The following is a 24,870-nucleotide window of genomic DNA, read 5'->3' on the forward strand; positions in this document are numbered from 1 at the left end:
GCGCCTCGGGACGCGAGAAGGCGCGCTGCAGCGGGGAAGGGACCCCGGCGCGGGGCGCGGGGCGCGGGGCGCGGGGCACGCGCGGCAGTGCGCGGGGGCTCCCGGGATGGGTGAGTCCGGGCGCCAGCGGGCTGGTGGGCGGGGGAGCGAGCTCGCGGCGGAGAGGAGCGTGCGCGAGACTGGGGCGCAGAAGGCGCGCGCGGGGTGTGGCGGGGGCGCCACGCAGAGGGGGGAGCGCCGCCGTAGGTGAGCCTATACTTTGCAACCTGCAGGCTGGGAGGAACGGGAGGCCGAGAAGAGGAGTGGAGCGGCGGACGGGCCCGCGCTCCCTGGGAGAGACCTGTCTCCCAAGGGCGGGAAACCCCTACAGCCCCCAGCCAGAGGAGACAATCGCGGTAGCTCGACGGCCCCGATGTTTTCACAGCTTCGCACCTTTGCGAGTGCCGGTGACCTCTGCTTGGTTCCTATCAGAACCAGCTCAGGCGCTCCCACCTCCGGGAAGCCTTCCGACCTACGCCATTGCGGAGCCATTGCAGTCTTCCCAGGCCTAGTGGTTTGGGCACAGCGCTCTGCTAGCGTCTCCCAGGTTCTGTTTTAATTTATGTTGGGCAGTGCTGGGCAGGGGAAGCCTCACCAAACGTTGGTTGAGGCAGTAAGTAGCAGACGGGGCACTGACAGATGGACAGGAGCTTGGGCTCTTGCCTAAGCTAGCACGCGCCAGGGCCCTCACTGATTAAGTCAAGAAATATTTCCTGAGCACCTACTGTGTGCTTAGCACTGGGAAGAGTGTCAACAAAGACCGTCTCTATGCCGACTGAGTTGCAAGGCCGTGAGCAAGGACGAGCAGTGTAAGCAGACCCTCAGAGGAGCTCTGGGAAAAAGAGCCCCTCCCCCTTGATAAGTGTGCCCTGAGTTTGTGGACAGAGGGCTGCGAAAGGCGTCCCTTTGGCCTCTCCCTCCCTAGGGCTCACACGGTGGTTCTGTTTTTCTGGCTCTACTGCCTTTGCAGCAAGTCCTTGTAACTGTCAGGTCTCCTATTTCATTGAGACCATTGTTGAAAAGGTGCAGTGTCCAGCAGATGCTCACTCCAGAAAGGGTTTGCCCCTCCTTTCCTGCGGAGAGACTGGTCCCGGAATGCAGAGTTGGTGATTCTGGCAGCTCTCCAGTGGTGAAAGCAAAGGAGGGCTGTAACAGAATCACCTGGGGATTTTGCTAAAATGCAGACTCTGACTATGGAGGTAGGGGGTGGGACCTGAGAATCTGCGATCCAGCAAGCCTCCAGGGGATGCAGTCCTGCAGATCACGGACCGAACTTTGAGTAAAGGGTGTAGAAGATAGTTTATCCAGGTGCATTGGTTCAGGTGGGCCGCACATTAACAGAGGTAGAACACCTCGTACCCCCACCCCCACCTTCCACTGTTATCCCAAACTTAGTAGCTTTAAACACACATTTATTCTCTTAGAGTTTTTGAAGCCAGAATCCAAAATGAGTCTTAAGAGGGCTAAAACCCACACGTCCGCAGGGCTGGCTCCTTCTGCAGCCCCAGGGGAGAATCCGTTTCCTTGCCTTTTCCAGCTTCACAGGCTACCCACACTCCTTGGCTCCTGAATGACATCACATTTTTGCCCTCAACTTCTGCCATCACACCATGTTCCCTGTCTGACCTTAGCGTGTTCCTGTTATAAAGACCCTTGGGATTACAGTGTGCCTATCTGGATAATCCAGTATCGTCTTCCCAAATCAAAATCTTTAACTTCATCACACCCGCACAGCCCCTTTTGCCACAGAAGGTAACCTCTTCCATAGGTTCTGGTATTAGGACTTAGGCGCTTTGGGGAGCCGTTATTCAGACCTACTACACTGTGTAGTTCCTAAGAAAAAGCGCATTTTCTTACTCACATCTCAATGGCCAAAACCGGGAAATTTAACCTTGATACACTTCTATTATGCAACGTCCAATTCCTATCTAGTTTCCCCAACAACATAATTCAAAAGAATTATGAAATTCTTTTTTTTTTTTTTTTTGGTTCAGATTCAATCCAGAATCATGTGTTCGGTGCGGTTGTTAGGTCTGTGTAGGCCTCTTTGCTCTGGAATGGTCCCTCCTCTTTTCTTTGTCTTTCAAGATCTTGACATTTATAAGAGTAAAGGCCAGTTGCAGACTGTCTCTCAACTTGGCTTTGTTTGTTATTTCCTCAATTAGATTTGAGGTTTGCATTTTGGGCAGGATCCACAGAAATGTATTTTATCCCACTAAGAAGTGCATCGCATCAGGAGACACATGATGTCACTTTATCCCTTTACTAGTGATGTTTACTTAGATCGCTTGATTAAAGTTGTATTGGGCAGGTCTCGTCACTGTAAAGTTCTTGTATTTCCTTTTGGAATTAATACACAAATTGTGAGGAGTAACTTTGAGACTATATGAATATTCTGTTTATCAAATATTCACTGAATTTTAGCACTCACTGATGTTTCGGCTTGATGAAGTTATACTGTGATGGGTACAAAATGTTGATTTTTTTTAACGTTTATTCATTTTTGAGAGACAGAGTGCAAGTGGAGGAGGGGCAGAGAGAGAGGGAGACACAGAATCCGAAGCAGGCTCCAGGCCCTGAGCTGTCAACACAGAACCTGACTCAGGGTTCGACCCCACAAACCATGAGATCATGACCTGAGGCGAAATCAGACGCTTAACCGACCGAGTCACCCAGGTGCCCCCAAAATGTTGATTTTTTTTTTTTTAATTTTTTTTTTCAATGTTTATTTATTTTTGGGACAGAGAGAGACAGAGCATGAACGGGGGAGGGGCAGAGAGAGAGGGAGACACAGAATCGGAAACAGGCTCCAGGCTCTGAGCCATCAGCCCAGAGCCCGACGCGGGGCTCGAACTCATGGACCGCGAGATCGTGACCTGGCTGAAGTCGGACGCTTAACCGACTGCGCCACCCAGGCGCCCCAAATGTTGATTTTTTAAATACTCCATTATTCCTTCTATGTTTATTAGTTGACATTCTACTTTTAGAACTTGCCCTATCTCAGGGCACCTGGGTGGCTCAGTTGGTTAAGCATCCAACTTTGGCTCAGGTCATGTCTCGTGGTTCACGAGTTCAAGCCCTATATCGGGCTCTGTGCTGACAGCTCAGAGCCTGGAGCCTGCTTCGGATTCTGTGTCTCCCCCTCTCTGCCCTTCCCCTGCTCGTACTCTGTCTCTCTCTCTCTCTCAAAAATAAATAAAACATTAAAAAAATAAGATAAAAATATTATTCACTTTATTATTTGCTCTTTGGGACATAAGATATGTAAACTTCAGAAATACAGAGTTGGTCCGAAATAGGCCAGGTGTCAGTCTATCTACTTTTATGTTATAGTCTTCCACTGTAATAGCTACTATTTATTAAACACTTCCTGTGTGCCAAGCTAAGTGCTTTACATGTACTTATTATCTCTTTTAATCCCCACAATTATGAGGCACATACGTTTATTATTCTGTTCTACAGATGAGAAAATTGAGGCTCAGAGAGACCGGGTGAATTGTTGAAGATCACACAGCTAATAAATAGCGGCACCAGGACCGGAACTTGGTCTGTCTGTTCCCGAAGCCTGTGTTCAGACTGCTACACTACACTGCCATCCCTAACTTATGATCGGACTCAGCCTACACGGCCCCCAGCTCTTGAAATCTGACTAATAGCAAATACCGGGGCATTAACTCAAGCTCATGCAGTTTCTTGCTTGAGCACTAGACAGCAGAATATTGTATTAAGTGCTGGCAGGGCCCTGACTATGGGTAGCTGTGGCACCTGCCTTGTTCCCTTCCTCTCCTCCCCAGGGCTTCTCAGTGGTCCCTTGTGAAATAAATAAGTCTGTCTTATCTGTGTCACAGATGACTGTAGCTTCCAAGCTCTCAATAGCACAGCTTGCTGGGTCCTTAGAGCCGCTCTTGGGGCCTCCTGCCTGCCTGCTCAGTTATTTCCTCCCTACTCAAGGGTAGAGACATGGGGGTAAATGGAGACCTTAGCCTCCCCTAATCACCAATAAAGCAAGCTCCTCTCGGGCCTGATGACCCCCAGGATCTATTATTATCTGACTTAAGACAGCTGGAGAGCTTTTAAAGTCCATTTGAATATAAGAACGATAGGCAAATATGTATTTATTGGCTCTTTTGGGAGGGGTGGCATCCCAAAGAATCTCAGGGTTATCCCGAAATGAATCCGAATTGATTAGAACGTGTCTATCTTTAAAATCAGATCAAATTCACAAAGTAGCGTGACTCTGCTTTGATGTTTCCCAGGCCCACAAGGATGGAAACGGACTACCTGAAGAGGTGCTTTGGAACCTGCCTGGGCCAGGCACTGGCAGAGGTGGCGAAGGTTCGGCCCAGTGACCCCATAGAGTACCTGGCTCACTGGCTTTATCATTACAGGAATACCTCTAGAGCAAAAGAAGAGGTGTGTGTGTGCACTGAGTCGTCTTGGGGACGGCTTCTCAGCTTTCTCACGGAAATTTGAAATCCAAAGCAGGACTCCAGAGCTAGCCCAAAAGGCTTCTTGGTTTATTCAACCTGGGAGATCGCTTGGGCCCAGATATTCTTGAAGTCTGGGGCGTCTGGGGGCTGAAGAAGGAATCCAACTCAGAGGGGTTGTGGAATTGGTAGATTTGGAGGTACCAGCAGGCAAAAGCTAGTTACAGGAGCGAGTTTCAGAGGCCTACAGGACCCGAGTCTGTGGTCTATCCCAGCGAGGGCAGGCCTATTCGAACAGGCTTCCCAGGGACTGACCTGATTGAGCTCTCGTATCACCCCAGGATAGCCGAGAGAAGATCCGGCAGAAGGAAGAATATGATAATAGCCTCAAAGAAACCGAGATGACAGAAATGCTGAAGCAAGAAGAGTGTGAGATTCAACAGAATTATGATAAGTGTCACCAGGCAGGGAGAAGGAGCTCAGCAGCGGGGGTGTATGCATCCCAGTGATGGATTTCTGGAAATCTGTAAGTCCTCTAGGCCCCAGTGCAAAGTGCATCACGGCTCCTGTAAGCCTACCTTTCCCTCCTTATTCATATGTTTATATATAAACCCGTCTTATTGGCAATCCTTGTCAACGAAAAAAGAAAGTGTTTAAAGGCAATTCCATTTTAGATTTCAGGAAATACCTTAGATGTTACTGGTTTTAAAAAATCAGATTTAAAAACAAATCTGCTCTCACTTAGAACAAATATGTTTCCTTACAGGATCCTTTGAACCCTTTTCAAGTATTATTCAGCATTCCAGAAACCAAATATGGTTATCAGTATATACTTCAAGTACACTATTGTATTCATTATGTACTATTTACTTAAGTATTTTATTTGCTCTGAACTACCTATTTATGTATCAAACCACAGATGCCTTCTCTGTGATGCTTTAATACTGGTCATAAATTGTTACCTTCTTGTAGCTGGAAACAGCTGTATGTTCATTAGTCTGCCAAGCTTATCTTTTATCTCCCGAGATTTTTGCCATAATCTTCTGAAAAACATCTTGTGCCTGTTTTGCGCTTTCTTCAAAGTGCGTGACAGCTGGATAGGAAATTGACTTACTGGGCTTGATATCTGACGTCTTTCCACCTCTCACCGTATCCTGTGTGTTAAAATCTTTAGTGCAGTTTTGTACAATCCACTAGCTTTTGCTGGTTTCCAAAGCCACCTTTGATGAAGAGACATGAAACTATTTAGCTTACATACACTTAGGCTAATATGCTCAGCTCTCCTCATCATTAATAGGTTTATTTTTTTAAGTCTGGATGTTTTAAAGGTAAATCAAGTCAAAAGAAAGGTAGGTTCATACTCCTGTTTGTCAATAGTCCAAAGGAACTCTCACTCAGGAACATTTCATTCTTTTTCTTTTTCTTTTTTTTTTTTTTTAACTTTTTAAAGCTTATTTATTTATTTTGACAGAGAACAGAGCACACGAGTAGGGAAGAGCAGAGAAAGAGAGAGAGAGAGAATCCCCAAGCAGGCTTTGCGTGCAGTCAGCACAGAGCCCGATATGGGGCTCGAACTCACAAACTGCGAGATCATGATCTGAGCCCAAGTCAATAGCCGACACTTGACTGACTGAGCCACCCAGATGCCCCGGGGAACATTTCATTCTTTGAGCAGTTGCTGGGAGATGGTAGTGGGGAGGTTGTGAAGCCGGAGCTGTCATCCCCTTACCGCCCTCCTCATCCTTTTCTAACATCACGCTTCCCTGTTAATAGAAATATGAATATATAAGGCAGGGAAAGACTTCCAAAACTCCACCCTGGTTTTAGGATGCCTTTATTAAAGAACACTTTGCTCACATGAATATTTTGAATCATCCCATTGTGTTGTGTGCAGGAGCTATGACACCCTGTAGCAATATTCCTTTGCAAGATTTAGATGAGTAAAAGGTATGCTGTTCTTTTGCCAAGTGTGAGACAAAGGTGATTGTGAGGGAAGATGGGCGGGGGAGTCAGCATGATGCCAGGACTAAGTGCCAAGTTTTCAGTTTCAAGGAAGAATGCGTGTGCAAATCATGATCATGGAAAGTGATGCCCTTTGTTAGAAGGAAGTAGAGAGACCCAGTGATGATCGGGAAACAACGCTTCCCTTGAAGAGCCACATCATCCACAAGCAAGTTGCTCTCAGAGTATGAATTGAAGGAGCTGGGTAGAGAGGGCAAAGAAGTGGAGATACCTCAAATAAGATGAAATTCTAAGTTCTTGTTTCTCACCGGCTCAAGGCAAATGGCAGGCTATTCCTGGCTACTGATCATTTTCAGATTTTGAGTCACTAGTACTCTGAAATCTGGTCTCAAATAGGCCCAGGAGGAGTGGAATAAGATTTCAGCAGGCCTGCCGATGGGGCTTTTGTGCACGTACTCAAAGCTTTGCTAAACTTACCTTACTATCTTAAAACCATGATCGCTTGCATATACCTTAGAAAGCCTTTGAGTGCCCCAGATTGAATATTCCCGGTCCAGTCGATGCGTCAAAAAGAGGAGTACAGACAGCACTGCGTGTGGTAGAGATCATAGCCAATTATAGCCATCAAGAAGAGGTGACAAGAGAAGGTAGTATTTGAGTCAGGCCTAAAGGAAAGCTAGCAAAAGTTGCCCTTGTATTTCTCCTTATTAAGCTGAGGTAGTTTTAAGTAAGTAAACCATAATTCTGTTTCTATGTTGGAAAACAATCCCTTTGTATATAGAGATGTGGCCATACAAATGTTTTATAATTACATTTTTATGGAATCAATACATAGATTTGCAAGGCGCCTGGGTGGCTCAGTCGGTTGAGCCTGATTCTTGATTTCGGCTCAGGTCATGATCTCAGGGTTTGCGGGATGGAGCCCGGTGTTGGGCTGTGCGCTGCTTGGAATCCTTTTTCCCTCTCTCTCTGCCCCTCCCCTGCTCGTACCCCTCTCTCTCTCAAAATAAATAAACATTAAAAAAAAAAAAAAAAGATGATTCTTCTCCCTCCCTCTGCTCCTCTCCCCACCCCATGTTTTCTGTCTTTAAAGACAAAAAACAAAAAAACATAGATTTGCTGTGTAGACGCATAGCACTTTGAAGTTGGAAGGATCTTTTCAATCTCATGGGACGGCAGTCAATAGATGCCAGACGGTTTGATACTGTGTCATAGGTCACTGAGACTGAATTTATTTTTTCAATCTTGACAATATTTGTGATAAGTGTTTTAAGCCCTTTGTCATTTTAAGGGCTCTTTCTATTACGTACTTTTTCCCTAGATTATGATATGTATGTCTAGTAATTATTACTTATGTGCTGAACATTGTAGATGATACTTAGTAGGGAGCCTAGATTATGTAGTTTTCCTTTAAATGGTGTTGAGTTTTGTTCTGGCAGGCAGTGAAATTATTGGTGAATCATCCCGATCCTATCTGATTTGTTTTATACTTTGTGAGAGCAGATCTGTTTAATTTTGTTATTAGTCTTGGACATGAAAATGGCAGTGTTGTGTTCTTGGCATATTGAGTGTGTTTTAATCTCTGCTAATGAACTCTTTTCCTTTTTTGTTTTGTTTAGCCACTGGTATCTGTAGCTAACTCCACAATGAAGACTGTATTCATACAAGAGAACACAAAACCCGTTGAGAAGGATGGCTTGAGGCAAGAATCTTTGCCAGGTACTTCCAATATGGTTCCCGGAATGCCTCAATAGATTCCTTCTTGAGAGACATCTGGCCAGGCTGACTGCAGTGTTGAAACTCCACAAGAGATAAATTCCTAGGCTTTTCGGCATAAAATTGCTCCCAGAATGCATCCTGGCTCCAAATCTCCTTAAGGTATCAAAAGGTGGCTGATTCTCATGATGCTTCTCTCAAAGCTACAAGCTCAGAAAGGGGCCAGCTAGGGCTCTGACCAGAAGATGGTAACTGTGTGAATTAAACCAAAATTTGAGGGACTGTGGAGGGGGGTGTCTGCAGGGACTCTCCAGCCAAAGTTCTGTTCTGATAGCCATGAAAACCCCTTAATCATGTAAACATTTCAACTACTGACAGGATAAAATAAACTCATGAGGATTTCAAATAAGTAACCAAAAGACTTTTTTCCCTTGATTTATCTTTTTTTTTTTTTTAGATTAGACAGTAAAAACATCCATTTTGTGTGTTCGTGTCTTGACTTAAAATTTTTTTTTATGTTTATTTTATTTTTGAGAGAAAGAGAGTACGAGCAGGGTAGGGGCAGAGAGAGAGGGAGCACAGAATCCAAAGCAGGCTCCAGGCTCTGAGCTGTCAGCATAGAGCCCGATGCGGGGCGTGAACCGAGCTGTGAGATCATGACCTGAGCCAAAGTTGGACACTTAACCAACTGCGCCATGCAGGAGCCCCGTGTCTTGACTTTAGATGAATTTTGCAGTCAGGTCCCCGAGTGTTTACACGTGTCCTAGAGCATACCCATGTCACTGACAACAGGTATTTTAAAACAGCTCCAATGACAGTAGAGCTCGGTGTGCCCACTTCCACGATGAGGCTTTTGGGGAAGAAGAGGACAGGCTTCCCATGCTCGCTTGAAAATGGCTTGAGACAACAAGGGGAGACTGGCTTGGGGTTTATAGTGTAGTTAGGGGTGGACCCATGTAGGAGTTCCGCCCTCAGGGAGAGGCTTGTGTGGCTTGAAACTCCCGCTGTGCCAAAGTTGGGGGCACCTGAGTTTATCAGTTTGCCCAGATGTGGGGCACAGTGGGGAAGGGGAAGAGTTGAAACCTAAAAGCTGTCGGCAGTCAGACACCAAAAAGTGGAGTCAGACTTTATCACAGAGGGCAGACCTGGGAAACTTGGGAGTGGCCTTGACCCACTCAGTCTTTGAGTAAAGCAGGTGGTGAGGTCATTACTTCAAATTTGCACCTGGTGGGTAGACATGCAGCCACACTTTCCAGAGTAGCTGGGAAAAAGCCAGAGGATCCAAAAACCCACACACAGAAGCAAAGAGAGCTTTGTAGAGGACGCAGTGGAATCCTCGGTGGATGGGATGGGATCTGCAGCTCCCCAGTGGGAAGGTGAAGTCCTCTGCCTGGGAGTGGTTGTCCCTTGGACATCACAGCCCATGTGAGGTGAGTTGTAACTTTTGTCTGCTTTAAGGGATTCCATACTTTTGCCTTTGACCGTTATTTAGCCCCAGTATGTGATCACGTTCCTGGCCCATGAAAGTGTAATCAATCCCTACTAATCTTTTTTTGCACTGTTTCCAAGTTTGGCTTTTTTTGTTGTTGTCATTTTGTTACCAGAAAATTGTTACAATGAACTTTCCCATACACATATCTTAGAACATCTCTGCTGATAGATTTATAGATTGCTAAACTGAAAGATACTTGGGGGCGCCTGGGTGGCTCTGTCAGTTAAGCGTCCAACTTTGGCTCAGGTCATGATCTCACGGTTAGTGAATTCGAGCCCCTCATCGGGCTTCGTGCTGACAGAGCCTGGAGCCTGCTTCAGATTCTGTCTCCCTCTCTCTCTGCCCCTCCCCCACTTGCTCTCTCTCTCTCTCTCTCTCTCAAAAATAAATAAATAAATTTAAAAAAAATCAGTGATGCACCACCTCACATTTGTCAGGATACCTAGAGTTAAAAAATAGTGACAACACTGAATACTAGTGAGGATGAGGAAAACCCAACTCACTCATACTTTGCTCCTGGAAATGTAAAGTGGTACAATTACTCTGGAAGACAGTGTAGCAGTCTTTAATAAAACTCAACATACAGTTGGGGCGCCTGGGTGGCGCAGTCGGTTAAGCGTCCGACTTCAGCCAGGTCACGATCTCGCGGTCCGTGAGTTCGAGCCCCGAGTCGGGCTCTGGGCTGATGGCTCAGAGCCTGGAGCCTGTTTCCGATTCTGTGCTTCCCTCTCTCTCTGACCCTCCCCCGTTCATGCTCTGTCTCTCTCTGTCCCGAAAATAAATAAACGTTGAAAAAAAAAAATTAAAAAAAAAAAAAAAAAAAACTCAACGTACAGTTGCTACATAAGCCAGCATTTGTACTCTTGGACACTTGTCCCAGAGGAACAAAAACTTATATTCATAGAGAAACCTGTATGTGAATGTTTATAAAAGCTTTATTCACAGTAGACAAAACCTGGAAATAACCCAGATGTTTTTCAATGGGTCAACAGTTAAACCGTAGTCCATCCGTATCTCAGAATACTACTCAGCAATAAAAAGGAATGAACTGGGGCGCGTGGGTGGCTCAGTCGGTTCAGTCTCCGGCTTCGGCTCAAGTCACAATCTCGAGGTTCGTGGGTTGAAGCCCCGCGTCGGGTTCTGTGCTGACAGCTCAGAGCCCGGAGCCTGCCTCGGATTCTGTGCCTCCCTCTCTCTCTGCCCCAACCCACTCTCATTCTGTCTCTGTCTCTCTCAAAAATAAACCTTAAAAAAAAAAATTAAAAAGGAGCGAACTAGTGATACCCGAACAACTTGGACGAATCTGAAGAGAAATCATGCCGAGTACAAAAGCTTGTAGGAAATTATGTCTAATCCCAAAAGGTAGCAGCCTCTATGGTTCATTTATAAATAACCCCACAAAGGTGGAGGCTAGATTAGCAGTTGCCATGGCTTAGGGCAGGGGTTTGGGAGGGATGATGTCGTTATAAAAAAACAACAAGAGGGGTTTTTGTGCTGATGGAGCTGTTTCGTATTTTGATTGCGGTAGTAGGTCCGCAAACCTGCACATCTGAAAAAAAATCGCTTGGAATTAAACACACCTACAGGCAAGTACAAGTCAACTGGAGAAATCTTGAATCTGATTGGTTGGTTGTATCAGTGTCGATAGCATGGCTCAATAGTTTTGCAAGATGTTACTATTTGGGGAAACTAGGTAAAGAATCCATGGATCTCTATATTATTTCATTCAACTGCATGCACATCTCTAAGTATCTCAAAATAAACCATTTAATTAAAAAAAATTTTTTTTCAACGTTTATTTATTTTGGGGACAGAGAGAGACAGAGCATGAACGGGGGAGGGGCAGAGAGAGAGGGAGACACAGAATCGGAAACAGGCTCCAGGCTCTGAGCCATCAGCCCAGAGCCCGACACGGGGCTCGAACTCACGGACCGCGAGATCGTGACCTGGCTGAAGTCGGATGCTTCACCGACTGCGCCACCCAGGCGCCCCAAATTTTTTAATAGTTGATACACTTCTCACCTACGCTCCATTTTCAAATGTCCTAAATTATCCCAATAATGTACTTTGGTTTTTATTTATTTTAAAAAGAAAACGTTATCTTTTATGTTGAATTGCAATCAGTTTTGCCTAATTGCCACCTAGGAAGCTAGACGAACATACACTCCCATTTCAAAGTGGCCATTTCTTGGGGCACCTGGGTACTTGGTCGGTTAAGGGGCTGACTTTGTTTGGCTCAGGTCATGCATGATCTTGCAGTTCATGAGTTCGAGGCCCGCGTCGGGCTCTGTGCTGGCAGCTCGGAGCCTGGAGCCTGCTTCAGGTTCTGTGTCCCTCTCTCTCTGCCCCTCCACTACTCATGCTCTTTCTTTCCCAAAAATAAATAAACATTAAAAAAATGTTTTTTCAAAGCGGCCATTTCTTCATACTCTTGCCACACTGAGCTGGTTATTTTAGTTTAATTTTCTGTCCATCTGATATGTGAAAAACAGTAGAGTTCTGTATAGATATTCCGGATACTGACCCCTAATCAGATACGTGTTTTGCAAATACACACCATTATTATCCCCATTTTACCAACAAAGAAACGGAAGCACAGAGACAGGTAGCCTGCCTGAGTCCATGTGGCTAGAAGTGGGAGAGCCAGTGTTCAAACCCCCCCAACGGTTTGGTTCCAGAGTGAGGGCCCGACCTCACTCATCAACACCGCCCTCAGAAGAGTAGCCTCAGAGCGGCCCCTCAGTGGCTCAGTCGGTTAAGTGTCTAACTCTTGATCTTGGCTCAGGTCATGATCTCATGGTTCACAGGTTTGAGTCCTGTGTCAGGCTCTGTGCTGACAGCATGGATCCTCTTTGGGATTCTCTCTCTCTCTTTCTCTGCTGCTTCCTCGCTATCTCTCTGTCTCAAAAATAAATAAACATGGCATTAAAAAAAAAAAAAAAGCAGCCTTGGAAATCAACTGGTTAAGGGAACGGGCTTGCAACCTGACTTATCCCTCTCCCAACAGAGATGGCCCTAGTCCACAGCCCAGGACAAAGTCAAGACAGGTGACCAGAGTCTCACAGGCTTTACCAAAAGCTTGTTTTGCCCAGGGACTGAGTGGCAAAATAAAATGGCCAAGTCCCTTCCCTCTCCCCAGGGCAGTGCCTGGAGGTCACTGCCAATGCTTGTGCTGCCTCTCTCTGATGGACACATTCTCTAGAGGAAGCTCGATGCCTTCACTGGGTGTATGGTCTTTCTCGCCTCTCTCACTAAGGTGACATTATGTATCCCACCTCTGACCAAGCTGGCTTTGCTTTTAGGGAGCAACTGAAGACTAACCTGAAGAGAGGCAGCCGTGACTTCCTTGCCTCCTAGTTCTTGTGGTTGGCACCTCTCTTCACCTGTCCTGTCGCCCTCTTAGGGCAGCTATGGCCGGCAGCAGCAGTAATTCAGGCAGAGGAGGCGTTCAATGACCACAGACAGTAAGCCCAGTGCAGGGAGAGATGGTGGCAGAAATGACAGTAGGTGAAAGACATGGAGATTGGGAGAAGGGCACGTGCAAAGGCACAGGGGCAGGAGTGAGTACTCACTAGAGCATCAGCAGGGTTTGTGTGGAGAAACTGCTGGAGGGGCTCAGGTGCAGGAAAAGGGCTGGATTTGAGAGATGCTGGGGAGGAGGTATCCACAGTGAGTGGGAAGAAGTCTAGAATGGACCCCAGCTTTTATTTGCTTAGGGAGAAATTAAGAAATTAAGGGGCTGAGTAAATTTGCTCCAAAACAACGCTTGATTAAAAAAAAATTTTTTTTATGTTTATTTATTTTTGAGATATGGGGGCGGGGGGAGGGCACACAAGTGGGGGAAGGGCAGAGAGAGAGAGAGACAGAGGATCCGAAGTGGGCTCTGTGCTGGCAACAGCGAGCCTGACACGGGGCTCGAACTCTCGAACCGCGAGATCATGACCTGAGCCCAAGTCAGTTGCTTAACTGACTAAACCACCCAAGCACCCCGTAATGTTTGATTTTGAAGTGACTTTGAAATCAGAACCATTCCCAGGGAGCCTGGGTGGCTCGGTTGGTTAAGCATCGGACTTCGGCTCAGGTCATGATCTTAGGGTTTGTGGGTTTGAGCCCCGTGTTGGGCTCTGTGCCTGGACCCTGCTTTGGATTCTGTGTCCCTCTCTCTTTGCTCCTCCCCCACTCACACTCTGCCTCTCTCTTTCAAAAATAAATAAACATTAAAAAAATTTTTTAAGGGGCACCTGGGTGGCTCAGTCGGTTAAGCGTCCGACCTCGGCTCGGGTCATGACTTCGCGGTCCATGAGTTCGAGCCCCGCGTTGGGCTCTGTGCTGACAGCTTGTAGCCTGGAGCCTGTTTCAGGTTCTGTATCTGCTTCTCTCTCTGACCCTTCCCAGTTCATGCTCTGTCTCCCCCTGTCTCAAAAATAAAAATAAAACATTTAAAAAAAAAAAAAAGAAAGAAAAGAAAAAATTTTTTTATTTTTTTTTTATTTTTTTTTTCAACGTTTTATTTATTTTTGGGACAGACAGAGACAGAGAATGAATGGGGGAGGGGCAGAGAGAGAGGGAGACACAGAATCGGAAACAGGCTCCAGGCTCCGAGCCATCAGCCCAGAGCCTGACGCGGGGCTCGAACTCACAGACCTCGAGATCGTGACCTGGCTGAAGTCGGACGCTTAACCGACTGCGCCACCCACGCGCCCCTGTTTTGTTTCTTAAATTCCATATATGAGGAGATGAATGGATAAAGAAGATGGGGTATAGATATATGCAATGGAATATTATTCAGCTATAAAAAAAAGAATGAGATCCGGCCACTTGCAACATGGATGGAACCAGAAGAAAATGTTAAGCAAAAATAGAGAAAGACAAATGCCATATGATCTCACTCAGACTTTCTATACTTTCTAAAGGGAATATGCGAATTTCCACTTACCCCTTAAGTTTATTCCTTCACCTGTGTTTAAAGAAAGAAACATACTTTAAAAAGCATTATCTTGGTTCTCAAGAATACTATCTGACTTATGCTGGATATTTAATATGTGCCAGACCCTATGCTAAGGGCTTGATTACATTATCTCATTCAACACTCTCAGGAACCCCCTCCCCGAGTTGGGCGCTTTAATAATCTCCATGTTATGGCTGAGGAAACAACTAAGGCTCAGAGATTAGTGGTTGACTCAAGGTCAGACAGCCAGGAGGTGGCATTCGGGTCTGTCTATCAGGAGCTCACACACTTGACTGCCAGGCTGTGCTGCCTCACACCTACTGATAAAGGAAGTTTAATCCCCTGTCCGTGGACCTTTTGCTCCAAGTCAATTACAGTCTTTTTCTTACCTCGTAGATGAAATGAAACCTTCAAAAAGCTTTCAAATGATCATTGTTATCCAGAAGCATTTAAGCTCACTCATGTATATTTTATTGTCTTGATTATCACCCAAAATTAACCAACGCTCTAAGCATTTGTAATCCCAAACAGGATACTTCAAAAATCCAGGTTAGATCCTTTAAAGCCACTTATAACCATGAAAGTGATAAGGTCCATAAGTTAAAGCTTTTCCCAATGATAGAGTAACATCTTCCAGTGAAAACATTCTTTTGAGTAACTCGTACTTAGTGATATCATTCTTATATTTTTCCATAGATTGTAAATATTTTTCAAAAGGTGGAATAATATCCTATGGGGGAAATAAACACCCCTCTTCTCTCTTTGGAAAGAGAATGAGAAGAATGGCTTTTGGAGAACAAACACAAAAGCTATGATGTCACAACTAGATATGGTTGGAACATGAAAATGAAAATATAAGTATTAATATAAGTTAATATAAGTTTTAACTAACAATGTAGCTAGAAGAAGATGCTTGTCAACAAAGAAACACCGGTGAGTGGTTTTCATAATAGGATTAAAATTTATGATTTGTATGAAGACTGTTTAATACTTGAGCCAACAGCTCCTCAGGGATAGCTTACAGCTGAGTCATATGAGTAGAGGGAAAGTCCTTCAGGTCTTTCTGCTTTCATGTTTGAGTTCTGTTTGTCAAGAAGAAACTTCTGAGGCCTTTCAGCAAAAGGCAAGTCTGAATGTCACCGAAAGAAGAGAATCTCAGTTAGTGTTCCCAGAAATTAGACCTTTGGATGCCATGGTCAAAAGTCATGCTGGCACCAGATGGGGTTTCTTGAGTCTTCTCTAGAGTCATGGTCAAAAGATACCCCCTTCCAAAGAAATGGTTAGAAAAGAAAACAATTCTTTGGTTGCCATTGTCCAAAAAGGCAACTTTCAGGAATAAAACAGGATCCAAAGATATCATTGTCCAGAAATACCACACTTGCAGATAAGTTTAGGCAAAGTGAATTGGAACAATCAAAGAGAGTACAGTTCAGAGATAAGGGTTGTTGGCACAAAATTTGCTCCATAAGAGGCACCAGAAAAGAAAAATCCACACATAATGCCAAGAAGGGAGAAATTGATGACAAATCATGGCCTCTAATGGTAAAACCCATGGCTATTTTCAGCCAGACCACAATCGTTCCCCACCCTTCTCTGAAAAAGTCACCGCTGGGGACATATTCCAGAACCATAATGGGCCAGAATAAAATATCTTCAGATCATTTGAAACTACATGGATGCAAATAGCTGAGAAGAGACTTTGCAAGAATTATCACCAGGGGAGATAAATTCTACAGATGAGCCTGACCAAGGGAAAAAACCTTCATGAATAATGACCAAAAGAAAGCAACTTTATGAGAAAAGTTAGCCAGGGAAAAATTCCTCAATATTCATCACTGTCACAATCAGTGCATAAAATCAGTGTTTATGAGACTCCTCAAAAATCAGTTGCTGAATAAAGAGATTCCATGAATAAAATTAGCCACCAAATAAGTAGCCCAGGAGGGACCCTTGGAGGCCTGAGATCCTTGGATAAAGATATTCAAGACAAGCCTCTTCAAAAAGGAGTGTTTAGGTGGGGGGAGGCACCTGGCTGACTCAGTGGGTACAGCATGTGACTCTTGATCTCGGGTAATGAGTTCAAGCCCCATATTGGATGTGGAGCCTACTTAAAATAAAAAAGTAGAGTGTGTGTGTGTGTGTGTGTGTGTGTGTATAGTTCATATTTTTTAAAAAAGAGATGATTGAGGGCAGCTGGGTGGCTCAGTTGGCTGAGTGTCTGACTTCAGCTCAGGTCACGATCTCATGGTTCGTGGATTCGAGCCCCGCATCGGGCTTGCTCCTGTCAGCACAGAGCCCACTTTGAGTCCTCTCTCCCCCTGTCTCTCTTCCCCTCCCCTACTCGCACTCTGTCTCAAAAATAAATAAAAACATTTTTAAAAATTAAAAAAATTTAAAAAGAGATGATTGGGGCACATCCTTCAAGTGACATCAGTGGACATCTCATCAGAGGGCAAATGTGATTGAGACCCAGTTCCCCCAGCAGCTTCTTCAGGGAGGCAATCACGTAGAAAAGACCGTGACAAAGACATGATCTCTTACAAGTCTATTCAGGAGCAGCTGAATCCAATTAATAGAAATCCAGAAAGAAATCCACTTCCCTCCCCCAAATTCTGGTCTGGAAGAAGCATTCCCAGTGTCCCATTCAGGACGTAATTACAGAGAAAATGGCATAGGATTGTCCAGAAAAGAAGATATTCAGAAAGTTCATACAGAAAAATAACACCCAACCATCAAGATGTTTAGAACAAAACCTCAAAAGAGGCTTGCTTGAAAGATGGTTTGTTGAATCACTGAGAAATGATAAAACTAAGCAAATCCGGACATCAGGAGGAATTAAACCAATGTATAAGGGCAAAGTGTCTTGGGATTACTCTTCAGGAGTAACAAGTTTACAGGTTCTGTAGCACAATATCCTGACATGAATTCAGACATGTTACTATTCATCTCTATATCCCTTTGGAACAAAATATCAAAAGAATTATCATTGTCATGGGTCAAACTACTAAATAAAAAATCCTAAATAAAGAACAAGTTCTTCAGCAAATGTCACCACAAATATTAGTGGATAAGTCTGGTCAAATAATGCCATCTGGAGATTAAAAGTTTCAAGTATAAGATTAGTCAGGATAAAAATCTTTCAAGTAATTCTTTAGAAGAGGAACAAGTAATGAATATTTTGAGCCAGGACAATTCTCCCCAGCATATGTTGTCAGAAAATCTATGGAGAGGATCCAACTCAGCGAAGTTCCCTGGAAAACATTAACCAAAGGGAAAAAAATCTTTAGAGAAAGATAGCCAGGATCAAATGTCTTAGGAATAGGGAATAGTTTGAAGTAAGTCTGAGCTGACACTGAGCTCACAATGCTGTCTGCCTGAAACCCTTCAGGAGAAAGTGCTCAGCAAATTGCCTCTCCTACGAAAATTCCATGACGGGTGCTTGGTGGCTCAGTCAGCTCGGCATCCAACTCTTGATTTGGACTCAGCTCATGATCTTGTGGTTTGTGAGTTTGAGCCCCACATCAGGCTCTTCGCTAACAGTGCAGAGCCTGCTTGGGATACTCTCTCTCTCTCTCTCCTTCTCTCTCTCTGCCCCTCCCTGTCTCTCTCAAAATAAATAAATAAACATAAAAAAAAAAAGTTCCATGATCTCAATTAATCTTTTTTCAGGAAAATCAGGTAACCAAGGTAAAAGAAGTCCAGACCACATATTCCCACAGATGTCATCTTGAAGTGCAAACTCTGTAGAGTGTTACCCAAGCTAAAGCTGTAGAGGGAGCTCTTCCTTCAGTTTTCTATGACCCTTTTCTACAGAGCCATGAAGGCATGAAGAACTTCCGCCACTTCAAGGTTAATCCGCTTGCCTTTAGTACTTCAAAAATAGTCTTTTTGAAAGTTCTCACAAGATCTACAACAGCCAAATTATGGCAACGGTCCAAGGGTCCAGCGACTGGTGAATGGATAAAGAAAATGTGGTGTATACCCACAGTGGAACATTACTCAGCCATAAAGAAAGAATGAAATCTTGCTGTTTGCTAGGACATGGATGGGGCTAGGGAGTAGAGTGCTATGCAAAATAAGTCAGTCAGAGAAAGACAAATACCATATGATTTCACTCGTATGTGGAGTTTAAGAAACAACACAAATGGGCAAAGAGGGAAAAAAGAGGCAACCCAAGAAACACCCTCACCTATGGAGAACAAACTGATGGTTACCAGAGGGGAGGTGGGGGGGGGGGGTGAAAGAGGTGATGGGGATTAAGGAGCGCACTGGTCATGATGAGTGCAGGGTGTTGCACGGCCATGTTGAATCACTATATTGTACATCCCAAACTAACATTATACTATATGTTAACTAACTGGAATTTAAATAAAAACTTTCAAAAAAAGGTTTTCACGAGAGACAACTCCAGACTAAGATCAACCAAGACGATACCTCTCAGCCAACAAAAATGAAAGTCAGCGTCAAAGAACAAGGTCAATCAGGAGGCAGCACTGAAAGAATGATTCTAAAAGACTTCCCTTTAAAAAGGGATGAAGTTCCCAAAACGTTTCTGCCTTCAGAAACAAGTCGGGAGCTGAGAGGGGATGTTACCAAATTGCCTCTCAGGAGAGGTGGGTGTCGGAGGTAAAAGGCATCAGCGAGAAGAGATAGAAAAATCCAGCCACACTTCACCAGGAGTTTCCATAACAAGAGCTACGTTCCCTGGAGGCTGTTCATGAAAACTGGACTGCTCGTCATATCCCCCCCACTCTGATTCAAATTCCTTCTCAAAAGCGGTTATTTTATAGGCAACCATCACTTTTCCACTGTGGTTAAGTGATACTCCTTAGACATGAAGAATGATGGTGACATCATCTAAGAAACTGTTTCTCCCTAGGTTATCAACAAAAAATGTAACAAAACATCAAGTCTAAAGGTGCATCAAATACTTCAGAAACTCCAGAAGAAAAAGTAAGTGACTGGGCACCTGCCTGGGTAGCTCAGTGGGTTAAGCTTCCAACTTTGGCTCAGGTTATGATCTCATGGTTTGTGGGTTCGAGCCCCGTGTCGGGCCCTGTGCTGACAGCTCAGAGCCTGGAGCCTGCTTCAGATTCCCTGTGTGTGTCTCTCTCTCTGCCCCTCCCCAGCTCGTGCTCTCTCTCTCTCTGTCTCTCAAAATTAAATAAAAGGTAAAAAAAATTTTTCAAGGAAAAAGTAATTAACTATATGGGTACCTAATAAGGAAATGAGCGGCGTATAGTCCCTTATCTCAATGAAGATTGGAAACAACAACAACAACAGAGAATTGATAATGAGATCGGTCCATTTCTACTTGATTTTCTCCTCAAGGAATTTTTTTTTAATGGAAAGAAGCATAACATAATGATCAAGGGTCAGAATTTTAGGTTCAGCAAGACTGGGTATAAATCCAAGCCCTGGCACGCATTTACTAGCTACATGGCCGTGAACAAGTTACTTAATCTCTCTGTGCCCCAGATGCCTGACTCCCCTGGAATTAGGATGCTTGTAAGCTTTCCCAGGTAAAGTCCTTTTGGGGTTTCCATGAGGCAACATACATAAGTGCTCAATAAACAGTACCTATGGGCCACGTTTCTCCAGCTCAATATGGCCTCTAAAAACTACTAATTAAAAGTGATTACCCATATTTTAGTGGTCTCGCTTATTCCACTGATTAGTTCAGACCCTTCCCTAGATTATTTTTGTCATCCCTAGTGATATGTCAGCACACATACGATGCCATGTAGTATCTCTCCTGCTCAGTGAATTTGCTCCCTCTGCTCTCTAAAGAATGGTTTGAAGGAACCTGCCACCAACCATTCCTCCCTTCCACCTCCACGGCCACCTCCAAGGGCTGAAACTTCACCAGAATCCCAAGGCAGAGCTCTGAGCCTTTGGGGAGTTCTGGTAGCAGTAGAGAAAAGAACTTCTTGTCACTTTATGCCTCCGGCAGTCCCTCTGCTCCTACAAAGGAAGTGAGGCATGAGAAAGAGCTTGTTAATTTATCAAGATGTGTAAAGATGTAGGTACAAAGTTGTACAGCAAAATGTGTTTATAATAATGAAAAACCTAAAGCAATGAGAATGCCCACCAATAGGGGGAATGAGGTAGCATGGTTAAATGCTCATATGGGGTGTGTGTGTGTGTGTGTGTGTGTGTGTGTGTGTGTGTGAGCGTGAGAGAGACAGAGATGGGGTGGGGGGAGAGAAAGATGTGGGGTTTGAAAAGATGCTATAAAAGGATCGGGTTCTTCTACCTTATTCCAAAACTCATGAAATAAGGCTCAGAATCTACATAACTACAAATAAAGCTTCTCTCTCTTTTAGTATTTCTTGCTCCTGTCTGATTAGTGTCCTTCTAGTACCCAAGTGAAGGGAAAAAGGAGGAAAAGACAGACTAGACGTTGCCAGGCACAAGTTTGACTGCCCATCTGCACCACCAGGGGGCAGTATCAGAGGATGGGGACGGGACAGAGGTGCAGGGGAGGGGCTCCAGGTTTAGGGAACTCTTCCAAGCCCTGCCTGCCCACCTTTCCCCTCTAAGGGTTTTGTTTTAGGTGACTGGCAGAACGCGGTATTGTGTCCCAGGTTCCACTATGCTTAGCATGCAACTTTTTCGTAAAACAAAGATAGGAACATTTCCTGAATAACTTCACAGAACAAAAGAGAACACATAGAAACATAGACTGACAATTTTAAGAGAGGATCACAAAAAGAGGGCTTTGTTTTGGTGTTTAATATCTTGTGTATTTCAAATAAGTAGATAGAAAGAACAAGTCGCATTACCGAATTCATCACGAAAACATTCCGCTATGACTCTAATTCAGCCATTAAAAGCAATTATGTAGAAACATATGTCATGACATAGCAAATGTATTATCTCAGGGCATATGTTTATGTGTCTGCGCAGGGAGAACTATATAGAAAGACGCTCATTTGAGCGATAGGATCGCTGCTGAATTTTTATGTTTTGAGTACTTTTCTGTATCACTTAAACTTCTTTATGAATGCTTTATAAAATTAAAAAGAAATAAGGCAATATTTCCACTGGGAAAATAAAATTTATTTTTTTTAAAAAGTAAAATTTATCCATATGAATCTAAGCAGTTCAATTTCTTTACTTTTAGAGGTCTGAAATATACATTATTTTTTTTTGAATGTTTTTATTTTATTTTTGAGAGAGAGTGAGTGTGTGTGAGAGAGAGACAGAGACAGAGAAGAGAGTGAGAGAGAGAGCAGGGGGAGAGGCTGGGGGAGGCCAGAGATTTAGAGAATCCCAAACAGTCTCCAAGCTCTGAGCTGTCAGCACAGAACCTGATGTGGGGCTTGAACTCACAAACTGCAAGATCATGACCTAAGCGGAAGTCGGACACTTAACTGACTGAGCCACCCAGGCATCCCTGAAACATGCATTTATAACCTTAGCCTTCTCCATGACTGTTTGATGGGATGCTCCGTTCTCCAGTCTTTGTGTTGCCACAGGATTCTTCTGCACCAGCCTCCAGAATGGGACGGTAATTTTTCTGGCTACTTTCTCTACCAGTCCTTTCTCTGGGTGGAGAACTGACCTCTCTGGTTATTGAGATTTTCATGTGCCTGCTCGTTGTGGTGTCACATTTCTCTCCTGGGGAGACTGAATCCATCCAATGTCACACTGTTTGGTGTCCTCCCCCGTGGTCTTGTGAACCTGTTGGTACATGTCAGAGGCTCAGCAGGCCTTCCTCCTCTCTGTTTCAGCTTCTCAACCTGCAACTTTGGGGAACGTCCGTCTCTATGGACGGAGATTACCCCATTCTTCAGTTTAGCTGGTTACCTATTCCTCTGAACGTAATCAGGAGTGAACTGTTACTCCACTGAAATACAGGGATGACCCCCTGAAACTGTTCTCTTGTCATAACGCTGCCCTTTGAATTATTATAACGGCCTCTGCAATGGCCATTATCCATTGCCCATGGCTACCGTTGTGGTCACTAATGTAACCACCATTAACTAAAGCTTCTCTTTCCTACAAGTCATAGTCCCTTCAGAGGTCTCATTGTCAAGAAGTCAGTCTCTGGTTATTCGACCTGCGAACATCCACCTCTGGCTTCCACTGGCCCCAGTGACACTGAAATGAGTTAATTCACATATAGCACACAGAGTAGTGTGCCTGGCACATAAGAACTCCTGCATAATATATCAGCTGCTGTTGCCCTTACTGTTGTTGTTGTTGTTATGCTAAACTCAGGTAATTTTAGACCTGTAGTTGTGGGGCGCCTGGGTGGTTGAGCTTCTGACGTTGGCTCAGGTCATGATCTCAGGGTTCTGTGAGTTCGAGCTCCCCCTCGGGCTCACTGCTGTCCACACAGAGCCCGCTTCAGATGCACTGTCTCTCTCTCTTTCTCCCTCTCTCTCTCTCTCTCTCTCTGCCCCTCCCCTGCTGATGTGAGCTTTCTCTAAAAAATTAATAAACATTACAAAAATAAGATCTAAAGACAAATCATAAATAAATAAATAAATAATAAATGAATAAACCCGTAGTTGTGATATTACTGTCGCTGCCACGCCCTCACCATTCTCCCCTTTGTGCTGACAAAAGCCCCAGCCTGTGTTTCCTCCCACAGCCATGGGGTGTCAGAAGCACTTCACAAACTTTCTTCTAAAAGGTCTTTCAGCGGGGATTCTGATCTGGCCCACGTGTCTGCTTATACAAAGAACCAGGCCTAGATGAACAGATCTTTGATGGATTGCAGACCGGTTTCCTTTTTGTATTTATTTCCATGGAGGTTTCTTTACCACTTAATTTTGCGTAAAATGTCCCTGCTTTAGCCTCTGTATTTCTCATTAAGAAATTATTAAGTAGGTGCCCCTGGGTGTCTCAGTCGGTTAAGTGTCCGACTTCTGCTCAGGTCGTGATCTCACGGTTCGCGGGTTCGAGCCCCGCTTGGGGCTCTGTGCTGACAGCTCAGAGCCTGGAACCTGCTTCGGATTCTGTGTCTCCCTTTTCCTCTGCCCTCCCCCACTTGTGCCCTGTCTCTCTCTCTCAAAAATAAATAAACGCTAAAAAAATAAAAAAATAAATGATAAGTAGAGGGGCGCCTGGGCGGCTCAGTCAGTTAAGTGTCCGACTTTAGCTCAGGTCATGGTCTCTCAGTTCATGAGTTTGAGCCCCGCATTGGGCTCTGTGCTGACAGCTCAGAGCCTGGAGTCTGCTTCAGTTCTGTGTCTCCCTCTCTCTCTGCTCCTCCCCTGCTCACGCTTTCTCTCTCTCTCTCTCTCTTAAGAATAAATAAACATTAACAAAATGTTTTTAAGAAATTATGAGCAGACCTTACTATAGAAGGGGCAACTTGTAAATAAGAGTGGCTATATATTGAACACCTCCCAGGTGCAGGCACTGTCCTAGGAGGGAAAGCCCTTGCTCTCCTGGAGTTTATAGAGTAAACTGAGGCCAACCATGAAGATGAAGCTGGAGAAGGCACCGAAGCCACTGTGCAGATCGTCTTGTACAGGGCAGTAGCTTATGAAATTATTAGCCCCAGCCTGGATCTGGACCCATGGCAAACCCCACACAGGCAGACCATGTCAGGATGCTAGGCCAGGTCGTCTGGCAGAGGCCAGTTGTCCTCAGGCTGCGTGGCTGATTTCAGGCATGAGACGGAAATTTTGCAAAAGCCATGATGTGTCTGTGAGTGTGTTTAATTTGGCCATCCGTGCACCTATCCATGAATTCCAGAGGAATTATAACCCTATCTCTATGTTTTCCTTGCACTATGACCTTAACCAGATCACTTAACCTCTCTAAGATGATAGCAATGCTTGGGGCACCTGGGTGGCTCAGTTGGTTAAGATCTGACCTCGGCTCAGGTCACAATCTCACGGTTCACGAGTTCAAGCCCCATGCCGGGCTCTGTGCTGACAGCTCAGAGCCTGGAGCCTGCTTCAGATTCTCTGTCTGTCTCTTTCTGCCTCTCCCCTGCTCATGCTCTGTCTCTCTCTCTCTCTCTCTCTCAAAAATAAATAAACATGTAAAAAAAAAAACCCTTTGAAAATAAAGAGGATAGTAATGCCTTCTTTTGTTTTTCCTGAAGTTTATTTATTTTGAGAAAGAGAGAGTAAGCATGCAAGCAGGGGAGGGGGGAGGACAGAGGGAGAGAGAATCCCAAGCAGGCTCTGAGCTATCAGCGCAAGCCCCCCACCACGGGACCGATCTGGAAACCGTTGAGACAAAGACCTGAGCCAAAAATCAAGAGTCAAACTCTTTTTTTTTTTTTTTAATTTTTTTTTTCAACGTTTATTTATTTTTGG

At 44.6% G+C, this 24,870-nt stretch overlaps 2 protein-coding genes across 2 annotated transcripts in view; both read left to right on the forward strand.

Moving 5' to 3' along the window:
• The first annotated feature begins 84 nt into the window (after positions 1 to 84).
• DYDC2 (DPY30 domain containing 2) lies at positions 85 to 8,557 on the forward strand. Its single transcript, XM_045437840.1, has 4 exons — positions 85 to 246; positions 4,296 to 4,452; positions 4,808 to 4,930; positions 8,048 to 8,557. Exons 1-4 carry the CDS (start codon positions 107 to 109, stop codon positions 8,180 to 8,182), a joined length of 555 nt encoding a protein of 184 aa, XP_045293796.1. The 5' UTR covers positions 85 to 106; the 3' UTR covers positions 8,183 to 8,557.
• Positions 8,558 to 9,476: 919 nt separating this feature from the next.
• PRXL2A (peroxiredoxin like 2A) overlaps positions 9,477 to 24,870 on the forward strand; it is a 47,785-nt gene continuing 32,391 nt past the window's right edge. The window contains exon 1 of the mRNA XM_045437849.1: positions 9,477 to 9,574. The gene's annotated coding sequence lies outside the window, so the exon portion shown is untranslated. The remainder of the gene's footprint in view (positions 9,575 to 24,870) is intronic.

Source organism: Leopardus geoffroyi, chromosome D2 (genome assembly GCF_018350155.1).
Source record: "Leopardus geoffroyi isolate Oge1 chromosome D2, O.geoffroyi_Oge1_pat1.0, whole genome shotgun sequence".
NCBI lineage: Eukaryota > Metazoa > Chordata > Mammalia > Carnivora > Felidae > Leopardus > Leopardus geoffroyi.

What these genes read in the sequence shown, in the direction of transcription:
- DYDC2 (XM_045437840.1), top strand. Translation starts at nt 107, where the DNA reads ATGGGTGAGTCCGGGCGCCAGCGGGCTGGTGGGCGGGGGAGCGAGCTC. An exon ending in AGGGGGGAGCGCCGCCGTAG is followed by an intron (nt 247 to 4,295) that starts GTGAGCCTATAC and finishes GATGTTTCCCAG; the next exon opens with GCCCACAAGGATGGAAACGG. An exon ending in ATTATGATAAGTGTCACCAG is followed by an intron (nt 4,931 to 8,047) that starts GCAGGGAGAAGG and finishes TGTTTTGTTTAG; the next exon opens with CCACTGGTATCTGTAGCTAA.